The sequence below is a fragment of the Oncorhynchus kisutch genome, linkage group LG15 (genome assembly GCF_002021735.2).
Source record: "Oncorhynchus kisutch isolate 150728-3 linkage group LG15, Okis_V2, whole genome shotgun sequence".
NCBI lineage: Eukaryota > Metazoa > Chordata > Actinopteri > Salmoniformes > Salmonidae > Oncorhynchus > Oncorhynchus kisutch.
Genome location: NC_034188.2, coordinates 56,697,184 through 56,709,145, shown reverse-complemented (window position 1 = coordinate 56,709,145; position 11,962 = coordinate 56,697,184). Strand labels below are relative to the sequence as shown.

The 11,962-nt window shown below is 43.6% G+C and overlaps 1 protein-coding gene across 1 annotated transcript; it reads left to right on the top strand.

Moving 5' to 3' along the window:
* Window positions 1-7,578: 7,578 nt before the first annotated feature.
* On the top strand, window positions 7,579-11,528 carry ftr86 (finTRIM family, member 86). Its single transcript, XM_020503775.2, has 9 exons — window positions 7,579-8,169; window positions 8,304-8,399; window positions 8,596-8,829; window positions 8,941-9,100; window positions 9,259-9,357; window positions 9,466-9,501; window positions 10,096-10,161; window positions 10,321-10,523; window positions 10,943-11,528. Exons 1-9 carry the CDS (start codon window positions 7,660-7,662, stop codon window positions 11,276-11,278), a joined length of 1,740 nt encoding a protein of 579 aa, XP_020359364.1. The 5' UTR covers window positions 7,579-7,659; the 3' UTR covers window positions 11,279-11,528.
* The last annotated feature ends 434 nt before the right edge of the window (window positions 11,529-11,962 follow it).

Sequence of the window (11,962 nt, the reverse complement as noted above, 5' to 3'; positions counted from 1 at the left end):
CCATGAACTCTTAACCCTTTTGTGCCCAAATTTTCCCCAACCTTGCCACAAGGCAAATAGTATGCCATAACCTTGGCATGTAATCCTTTTTGTTTTGATATATATAAACTCAGCAAAAAAAGAAAGTCCCTTTTTCAGGAACCTGGGTTTCAAAGATGACTTGTAAAAATCCAAATAACTAAACAGATCTTCATTGTAAAGGGTTTAAACACAGTTTCCCATGCGTGTTCATTGAACCATAAACAATTCATGAATATGCAACTGTGGAACGGTCCTTAAGACACTAACCGCTTACAGACGGTAGGCAATTAAGGTCACAGTTATGAAAACTTAGGACACTAAATAGTCCTTTCTACTGACTGAAAAACACCAAAAGAAAGATGCCCTGCTCATCTGTGTGAACTTGCCTTAGGCATGCTGCAAGGAGGCATGAGGACTGCAGATGTGGCCAGGGCAATAAATTGCAATGTCCGTACTGTGAGACGCCTAAGACATCGCTAAAAGGAGACAGGGCAGACAGCTGATCATCCTCACAGTGGCGGACCACGTGTAACAACACCTGCACAGGATCGGTACATCTGAACATCACAACTACGGGACAGGTACAGGATGGCAACAACAACTGCCCGAGTTACACCAGGAATGCCCAATCCCTCCATCAGTGCTCAGACTATCCGCAATAGGCTGAGAGAGGCTGGACTGAGGGCTTGTAGACCTGTTGTAAGGCAGGTCCTCACCAGACATCACTGGCAACAACGTCACTTATGGGCACAAACCCACCGTCGCTGGACCAGACAGGCCTGGCAAAAAGTGCTCTTCACTGACGAGTCGCAGATTTGTCTCACCAGGGGTGATGGTCGGATACACCGAGGCCTGTAGTCTGGAGCGGGATCGAGGTGGAGGGTCTGTCATGGTCTGGGGCGGTGTGTCACAGCATCATCGAACTGAGCTTATTGTCATTGCAGGCAATTTCAACGCTGTGCGTTACAGGGAAGACCTCCTCCTCCCTCATGTGGTACCCTTCCTGCAGGCTCATCCTGACATGACCCTCCAGCATGACAATGCCACCAGCCATACTGCTCGTTCTGTGCGTGATTTCCTGCAAGACAGGAATGTCAGTGTTCTGCCATGGCCAGCGAAGAGCCCGGATCTCAATCCCATTGAGCATGTCTGGGACCTGTTGGATCGGAGGGGAGGGCTAGGGCCATTCCCCCCATCCCCCCAGAAATGTCTGGGAACTTGCAGGTGCCTTGGTGGAAGAGTGGGGTAACATTTCACAGCAAGAACTGGCAAAACTGGCAAAAAAAGGTCATGAGAAGGAGATGCACTGCAGTACTTAATGCAGCTGGTGTACTTAATACTGACTGTTACTTTGGATTTTGACCAACCCCCTTTGTTCAGGGACACATTATTCAATTTCTGTTAGTCACATGTCTGTGGAACTTGTTCAGTTTGTCTCAGTTGTTGAATCTTAAGTTTGCTGAAAATAAACGCAGTTGACAGTGAGAGGACGTTTTGTGTGTGTGTGTTATATATATTATGTACATATATATATATATACTACCTTTCAAAAGTTTGGGGTCAATTAGAAATGTCCTTGATTTTTTAAGAAAATCCCATTTTTGTCCATTAAAATAACATAATATTGTTCAGAATTACAGTGTAGACATTGATAATGTTGTAAATGACTACGTAGCTGAAAACGGCAGATTTTTTATGAATTGTCTACATGAGTGTACAGAGGCCCGTTATCAGCAACCATCACTCCTGTGTTCCAATGCCACATTGTGTTAGCTAATCCAAGTTTATAATTGAAAAAAGTTTAATTGATCATTAGAAAAACCTTTTGCAATTATGTTAGCACAGGTGAAATCTGTTGTTCTGATTAAAGAAGCAATAAAACTGGCCTTCAGACTAGTTGAGTATCTGGAGCATTAGCATTTGTGGGTTCGATTACAGGCTCAAAATGGCCAGAAACAAAGAACTTTCTTCGGAAACTCGTCAGTCTTTTCTTGTTCTGAGAAATTAAGGCTATTCCATGCGAGAAATTGCCAAGAAACTGAAGATCTCGTACCATGCTGTGCACTACTCCCTTCACAGAACAGCGCAAACTGGCTAACCAGAATAGAAAGAGTGGGAGTACATTAGTGTCTAGTTTGAGAAACAGATGCCTCACAAGTCTTCAACTGGCAGCTTCATTAAATCATACCCGCAAAACACCAGTCTCAATGTCAACAGTGAAGAGGCGACTCCAGGATGCTGGCCTTCTAGGCAGAGATGCAAAGAAAAAGCCATGTCTCAGACTGGCCAATGAAAAGATTAAGATGGGGAAAATAACACAGACACTGGACAGAGACACTCTGCCTAGAAGGCCAGTCTGAGATATGTGTATTTGTATATGTGGACATACCCTTTGCTGACAGGTGTATGCAATCGAGCACACAGCCATGCAATCTCCATAGACAAACATTGGCAGTAGAATGGCCTTACTGAAGAGAGCTCAGTGACTTTCAATCTGGCACTGTCATAGTCAGTTTGTAAAATTTCTGCCCTGCTAGAGCTGCCCCGGTCAACTGTAAGTGCTGGTATTTTGAAGTGGAAACCTCTTGGCGCCTTAACGGCTTAGCCGCGAAGTGATAGGCCACACAAGCTCACAGAACGGGACTGCCGAGTGACTATATTCTATATCGTTCTATATTTTTTTTAAATCTTGCTATTTGCCTCATGATTCCTGCATGCTTTGTTGACTACGAAGTTTCTTTACCCTACCGTGGGACAGACTTATGTTTGTTCCCACACTCGGGACTCTGACTCTCTATTGGTTAGACAGACTTTTGGCCTCCACACCCATTCTAACCACCTCTCGCCGGCTTTGTATTCCCGTTACCTGATGAAATTGCAGTACAATATGATCTTGTTGCCATCTGATGCACATTCATATGTCATAAATTCGCACTGCAGAGCACTCCCTGTCCTATGCCGTGCCCTGATTGTATTACTGTTGATGATATCTGGAAATGTGGATGTACTCCCTGGCCCATCTACTGTTGCTAGCCTCAATTCTGACTTGTGCTCTGATATCTGCTTCACTGATTTATGCTCTCGTAAAAGCCTGGTTTTTCTGCATGTTCACACTAGAAGCTTATTACCTAAAATGGATAAATTGAAAGTGTGGGTTCACAGCTCCAATCCAGATGTGTTGGTTGTTACTGAGATGTGGTTAAGGAAGAGTGTTTTGAATACTGATGTTAACCTTTCTGGTTATAACCTTTTTCGGCAAGACAGACTTCTAACGGTGGAGGAGTGGCAATCTTTACCAAGGATCACCTTCAGTGCTCGGTTGTGTCCACCAAGTCTGTCCCCAAACAATTTGATTTGCTGGTTTTAAGTATTAAACTTTCAAATAGCTCTTTGTTGACTGTTGCTGGATGCTATCGTCCTCCATCAGCACCGGCTTGTACCCTACCTAGCCTAAGCTCTCCCCTGGCCCCTTACACTAAGTCTGAATTTGTCCTGCTAGTTGACCTAAACTAGGACATGCTTAAACCACCTGACCAAGTCCTAAAGCAATGGGACTCCCTAAATCTTTCTCAGATTATTACCAATCCCACAAGGTATGACTCCAAACACCTAGAGAAGGCTACACTTCTTGATGTTATCCTCACAAATAATCCTGATGGGTATCAGTCTGGTGTTTTCTGTAATGACCTTAGTGATCACTGTTTTACAGCTTGTGTTCGTAATGGCTGCTCAGTGAAACGACCTGTCCTGATTTGTCATAGACGCTTGCTAAAAAACTTGGACGTGTGTGTGTGAGCAAGCTTTCCTTCTTGACCTTGCCTATGTAAAATGGTATAAAATCAGCTTGATCCCTGTCAAAGACACTTTAAAAATATATTTTCAGTGGTATTGTTAACAAACATGCCCCCCTAAAGAAAATGATCATTAAAAACAGGTTCAGCCCCTGGTTCGACCGTGATCTTGCAGAGTTACTCCAACTCAAGAATTGCATTTGTCGAAAGGCTCAGCACACACATTCTCAGGCTGACAGGCTCTCATTCAGGCAAATGAGAAATAAGTGCACTCAAGCTATCAGGAAGGCCAAAGTTAGTTACTTTCAAGAGCAGTTCTCTCTCTGTGGGTATAACCCCAAGAAGTTCTGGAACATTTTTAAAGACCTGGAGAATTAACCCTCCTCCTCACAGCTGCCCGTCCCTTAAAGTTGATGATATGGTTGTTACTGACAAGAAGCACATGGCTGAGCTCTTTAATCACCACTTCATTAAGTCAGGATTCCTATTTGACTCAGCCATGCCTCCTTGCCCGTCTAACATTTCCTCATCTCCCACCCCTTCTAATGCAACTATCCCTGATGCTTGTCCCTTTTTTCCCCCTGCCCCGCTACAAGGTTTCTCCCTTTGGGAAGTCACTGAGTCCAAGGTGCTAAAGGAGCTCCTGAAACTTGGCCCCAAAAAAACATCTGGGTCAGATGGTTTAGACCCTTTCTTCTTTAAGGTTGCTGCCCCTATCATCACCAAGTCTATCTCTGGCCTTTTTAACTTGTCTCTCTTTTCTGGCGAGGTTCCCATTGCTTGGAAGTCAGCCATGGTTCGTCCTTTATTTAAAGGGGGAGATCAATCTGATCCTAACTGCCTGTTTGGCCCTGTCTGGGGGTATCGTCGGATGGGGCCACAGTGTCTCCCGACCACTCCTGTCTCAGCCTCCAGTATTCATGTTGCAGTAGTTTATGTGTCGGGGGGCTAGGGCCAGTCTGTTATATCTGGAGTATTTCTCCTGTCTTATCCAGTGTCCTGTGTGAATTTAAGTATGCTCTCTCTAACTCTCTCTCTCTCTTTCTTTCTTTCTTTCTTTCTCTCGGAGGACCCGAGCCCTAGGACCATGCCTCAGGACTATCTGGCCTGATGACTCCTTGCTGTCCCCAGTCCACCTGGCCGTTCTGCTGCTCAAGTTTCAACTGTTCTGCCTGCAGCTATGGAATCCTGACCTGTTCACCGGACGTACAACCTGTCCCAGACCTGCTATTTTCAACTCTCTAGAGACAGCAGGAGCAGTAGAGATACTCTGAATGATCGGCTATGAAAAGCCAACTGACATTTACTCCTGAGATTCTGACCTGTTGCAACCTTGACATCCACTGTGATTATTATTATTTAACCCTGCTGGTCACCTATGAACATTTGAACATCTTGGCCATGTTCTGTTAATCTCCATCCGGCACAGCCAGAAGAGGACTGGCCACCCCTCATAGCTTGGTTCCTCTCTAGGTTTCTTCCTGGTTCCTGCCTTTCTAGGGAGTTTTTCCTGATGTTTTTCCTGATATGATATAATACAGAACATTAATAGACAACAGCTCAAGGACAGAACTACATTAAAAAAAAAAAAATGACAAAAGGCACACGTAGCCTACATATCAATACATACACACAAACTATCTAGGTCAAATAGGGGAGAGGTGTTGTGCTGTGAGGTGTTGCTTTATCTGTTTTTTGAAACCAGGTTTGCTGTTCACTTGAGCAATATGAGATGGAACGGAGTTCCATGCAATGATGGCTCTATATGGTACTATACGCTTTATTTATATTTGTTCTAGATTTCGGGACTGTGAAAAGACCCCTGGTGGCATGTCTGGTGGGGTAAGTGTGTGTGTCAGAGCTATGTGTAAGTTGACTATGCAAACCATTTGGGATTTTCAACAGATTTAATGTTTCTCTATAAAGGCTAGAAGTGATGCAGTCAGTCTCTCCTCAATTCTTAATCAAGAGAGACTGGCATGCATAGTATTTATATCAGCCATCTGATTGCAATGAAGAGCAAGACGTGCCGCTCTGTTCTGCGCCAGTGTAACCGATGTGAAATGGCTAGCTAGTTAGCGGTGGTGTGCGCTAATAGCGTTTCAATCGGTTTATCATTATTGATAGATAACAATAATTTTTCCACCTCTCCCACACTAACTTTACAACACCCAATGCTTTTCTTTTATTATTTCATTTTTTATGCATGAATACGATGTCTCACCGTTCATTGTTGGCATTTCATGCCTAAGTTTGCTCACTTTGCCAATGAAGAAATAATTAAAATAATTGGCAATATCAAATGATTTTGTGATGAATAAGGCATCTGATTTGATGAAAGATGGAGTTGAATTTGTCTTTCTGCCCATAATTTCATTTAAAGTACTCTACAAGAAAAAATGTGATAATCATTATATAATTGATCTTGGCTTCATAATACAGTTTCTTCTTTTTGTTGAGTTTAGTCATATAATTTCTAAATTTGCGGTAAATTAGCCAGTCAGATGTGGAGCCAGACTTATTAGACACTCTTTTTGCACCATCTCTTTCAACCATACAGTTTTTCAATTGCTCGTCAATCCATGGAGCCTTAACAGTTCTAACAGTTTTTTAACAGGTGCATGTTTATCAATAATTGGAAGGAGCAATTTCATAAATTCATCAAGTGCAGCGACTGGATGCTCCTTATTTATCACATCAGACCAACAAATATTTTTAACATCATCCACATAAGAGTCAGTTAAATCTTTTGTATGATCTCATACACTACTTTAGGCCCAGCTTTTGGAACTGTGGCTTTCCTGGATATAGCCACTGTATTGTGATCACTTTATCCAATGGGCACGGATCCAGCTTTAGAACAAAGTTTACAACAAAGTGATCGATACATGTGGATGATATAGTTCCTGTAGTGTTTGTAAACAGCCTGGTAGGTTGATTAATAACCTGAACCAGATTACAGGCACTGGTTACAGTGAGAATCTTCCTCTTGAGCAGACTTTCCTCTAGGATCAGATTATAAAAATATTGACAGAAAACCAGTCAATATTCAGGTCCCCAAGAAAGTAGATCTCTGTTTACATCACATACACTATCAAGCATTTCACACATACTGTATTATTTAGATACTGACTGTTAGCACTTGGTGGCCTATAGAAACACCCCAAAAGAAAAGGCAGTGTGTTTTTTTTAACAAGAACTAGGCTATTTATATCCACAGAGAAGGTGAAAATGTGGTTCCTTCTTGGAGAAGGTGAAAAACCTGTTGGTCTACCTCCTTGAGATTATAAAAATGTAGACAACTGAGGCGGGCCTGCAACTACAGTGTTTTTGACTCATCAATGTGACTGTGACATTTTTTTACATTCATTTTTAGTGAACCTTTATTGAAGGAAAAAGGAAACCGCACAGTGCTCTTGATAGTATCACTGATATTTAATAAGCTTACGTATGAGGCCGATACGTAAGATAATTAAATATCAGTGATACTATCAAGAGCACTGTGCGGTTCCTTGATCCTTCATCTTGTTCAACTGTTGCCATGCACCTGCAAATAAGATTGCTCAGATGTGCGAGTGCCTTTTGAATTGAACTTTTATTTAACTTGGCAAGTCAATTAAGAACAAATTCTTATTTACAATGGCGGCCTACCCCGGCCAAACCCTTACATCAGTCAGAATGTTTTGGAAACTCCTTTCCGGTCTTACCTGTTTTTCCTGCCTCACCCAACCCAAGCCCAGCCCATTTTGGTTTTAACCAGCATGCTGTGACATTTGGGAAGCATTGTCAGTCTTACTTAGAATGACTGTGGTCCACTCTATCTCCAGGACCTACATTTCCCACCACCATGGCCACTGCCGCATGGCCTGAGGAGGAGTTTGTGTGCTCTGTCTGTCTGGAAACGCTATGTGACCCTGCCACGTTGCCCTGTGGTCACACGTATTGCCTGCCCTGCATCCAGGGGCACTGGGACCGGAATGAGGCCAAGGGTCAGTGTAACTGCCCCCAGTGTAGACAGGTCTTCACCCCACGGCCCTCTCTGGCCAAGAGTACAGTGCTAGTGGAGGCCATGGAGAAACTGAGAAGAAAGGGCATCCAGGAGCATCCCTACCTCTCCATCTCGTCTGCCCCACCATCCATGCCTGTCTACCTGGAGGTGTGTGCGGACACAGGCCTTCGCCAAGGGGGGATGTACCCCCAGCTGCCAGTCGTCAGCCACAGGCTTTGCCCTCAACACCAGCGGCCCCTAGAGCTCTACTGCCATGACGATAAGGAATGTGTGTGTGACGAGTGTTGTCGTCATGGACACAAGGGCCACCGTGTGGTTAAGCCAGAAGAGGAGAGGAAGGAGAGAAAGGTAAAGAACCATGACTGTGTTTTGTCTGTTGCCACAACTATTTTATTTGAATATAACGGCATCATCTGAATTTGAGAAAATACAGGGTGCTTGAGAGAATCCGGTGTTTCTGTATACTGTGTCCCTATGTGCAGAGGGAGCTAGTTCCGATGCAGGCCGAGACACAGAGGAGGATCCAAGAGATGGAGAAGGAGCTCAAGGAGTTCCCACAAGCTGCCCAGCTCCACAAAGTAAAGGAAACACCTCATCAATGGCAGTATGAGTAAAATATGTTGTGGTTACAACATTTGTTGTCAGAGCCTAGTAGTTAGTCACAGTTTCATAACCCTCTGTCCCCTCTTTCACTTCCTCCTCATCTCTCCCCCTCTATCCATCCCTCCATTTTTGCTTTGCTTCTCTCAATGTCTGTGTCCCCTCTCTTCTCAGAGCTCAGTCCATGCCCTACAAAAGGAGGGTGTAGAGCTCTTCTCTGAGCTGGTGAAGAGTGTGGAGCTGATGAGTACCGAGGTCGGGGAGCTGCTTTGTACCTATGAGGCCTCCATGGGCAGCCGGTCTGAGGGCCACATACACAAACTGGAGCAGGAGCTGGCCCAGCTCCGCAGGAAAGACCAGGAACTCAGCAGACTGGCCAGCATGCAGGATCACATCTGCTTCTTAAAGGTACAAGGGGACAAGATAATGGGATTGAGATGATGACAGTTTAATTCAGACAAGTGCCAATGACCATCCTCACCACCAGGTGTTATTGTCTTAATCTATCATCCTTCACAGAATTTCTTCACCCTGGAGCCCCTCACACAGAATGGGGGCATAGAGGGGTTAGGGCTGGGTGAGGAGGCCATTGTGTCTGAAATTCAAACAGTGATGGAAGAGCTAAGAGATGGACTAAAGGATCTCTGTAAATCCAGCATGGCCAAGCTCTTCCGAACTGGTGAGTCCATGGGCGTTTTCAATGGCCTGAAACATATACAGGGAAATTAGGACCTGTTTTCTTATTTTCCCTTTTGATTGTGTTGGTTCTGTTGAGAATGCTCAAAGGTTGAGCAGTATATGCTTCTCAATATTACTCAAACTGTTTCTTGCTTGTAGTGAATGATGCCACTCTTAGTCCATCTCAGTTGTTCAGTGGTCAAGCTGCAGGGAATGGAGCATCTACTGACAACAATCAGGTGGCTACACAAAACACAGGTAAGCATCTACAAGTCATGTTTTTTTTTAAAGAAAACACAGAAAGGTGCAGCTGCCATTTCCTATCAGAATGTTAGTCTTTTTTTATTTGTGTTAATCTCTCTGCAGCTTCCGAGGTGCCATCAAACCCTCGACTGAACACAGGTACATTTTTCATTCAGTCTTTGTATGAGAAGATTATCAAGTACATCAACCTTTAATAACAGACTAACGATGCTTTCCCCTTATTGCATTTTAGTATGTGAAATAACATTAAACCCTTCACCTCTACCTGCACCTAGCCGATTCAACTCCACGGAGTTGAGCGGCGACTAGTGTCGGCGGACTGGAGCTCCAACGTCACATATAGACGTTTTAATTTGAAAAAAGATTGATTTCAGCTCCCAGAGAATAGCCCGCAATTACACACATTGTGCGCTGTTCTTTGGGTGTCGAAATCAGTCGTTTTTTATTTTTGAAATGTATGTGACGGAGCTCCAGTCCACCCATACTCAACTTGATCATAAATCGTTGAGTTTAGTTGGCTACCTTCACCTAGACCTCAAGGTAAATAAATGCATTGAGTATTCTGAAAAAAGTTAAAGTTTCATAATAACCATAAAAACAGCTTTCTTATTTTCTCACCTCTATTGCTTTTCTTTAGTGAATGAGGTGACATCAACAGTGTACTTCCAAAGTTTGCATGAAAATGCTAATAAAATGTTGACATTAAACATTTTTATTTTCTCTCACTTTTAGTGAACCAGGTGACCACTGTTGGTTTGGCAAACCCAGAGCCAAAAACCAGAGAAGAAATGCTCAAATGTGAGTACCCCTTTTACTGCTTTCCACCCTTTAAATAGTCATAGAAATGTAGCCAAATTCACAGTTGAAGCGTCTTCAGATCTTCAGACAAAAAAAGTGAGTGTGGACTACAAAGGAAGACAATAGCATCACCAGTCTTTCCTGTATTTCTCCATGTAGTTTGCTTAAATCCAACATTCGACCCCAACACTGCGTACCGCCACCTGAAACTGGGTGATGGGGATCGTAAAGCCACTCTGAAAGCAGAGAAGCAGAACCAGCCGGAGCACCCTGACCGTTTCATCTACTGGAGACAGATACTGTGTAGGGAGCCCCTGGCTGGAAGCCCTTACTACTGGGAGACAGAGTGGACGGGCCAGAAGGTGTGTTATTACTGGTATAGAAATAGAATTACTGGAAGGGACCCAGTGTCCCAGGCTGCGACCACGCTTGACTCGAAAACTCATGCGTACACACCAGTGGAGGCTGCTGAGGGGAGGACGGCTCATAATAATGTCTGGAATGGAGTCGATGGAATGTTATCAACCACATGGAAACCACGTGTTTGATACCATGCCATTCACTCCATTCCAGATATTACTATGAGCCGTCCTCCCCTCAGCAGCCTCTACTGGTACACACTTAATCTAATTATATTTCTATGGTTGCTCCCTCGTCATTAAGATCACATCAACTTATGTTATGTACTTGAGAGGTGCCCTTGATTTGAATCTATCATCAATTGACTAGTTTTCACTATTTTGGCTTTGAGTATTTTACTTTTTTATTGTTTGTCACTCAGATCACTATCGGCGTGGCCTACAGAGACTTGGGCAGGAAGGAGGCTGACGACAGCAGCAGGCTGGGCTACAACGAGCAGTCTTGGAGCCTGAACTGGTCTGGAACGGGCTTCTCCATGTGGCATGCTGGGAAGGAGACCCAGCTAAGTTCAACCAAGGCTCGCAGGCTGGGGGTGTACCTGGACCAACATGAAGGAGTACTGGCCTTCTACAGGATCTCCAACAACCAGGCCCATCTCATCCACTCCCTCCAGACAGACTTTACTGGCCCCCTCTATCCCGGGTTCCGCTTCTGGTCAGGGGTTGGGGCGTCTGTGACTCTATGTCAACTGGACTAGGCTGGCATCTGGTCGTTCAGATCCATTCTGGAAACCATGAGAAGGAAGTCAGCAATGACAATACAGTGCTCAGTGCTTAACAACAGTTTATAGAACTGATAGGAAAGTTCCAGTAGTAAATGATGATTTGCTGATAGCTTGTTCCAGCCATATCTCAGCTGCTGTCCGATTGTCATGTGCCCTTTTGGATTGTGAGAGTTATATTCAAATGCATGATAACTAAATAAAAAATAAGCATAAACAAAGTTGATTCAGGTGAATTTGAATTGTTTTCAAAATGCCAGTAGTAGCTTTCCACATAGGAAGAGCAACACTGGAATACCTGTCACTCATTTGCCCACTGTTCTTATTTTCTCCTGGTTTGAGATAAGATTTGGCCCACCAGCCCATAATGCACTGTCATGACAATGATCTTTTGAGCTTACAGTGCATTCTGAAACTATTAAGACCCATTGACTTTTTCCACATTTTGTTACGTTACAGCCTTATTCTAAAATTGATGACGTTTTTTCCTCAATCTATACACAATACGCCATAATCACTAAGCGTAAACAGGTTTAGACATTTTTTGCTAAATTATTAAAAATAAAAATGGCACATTAACTGTGGCAATTTGGACACACCTACTCATTCAAGGGTTTTTCTTCATTTTTACTATTTTCTACATTTTAGAATAATAGTGAA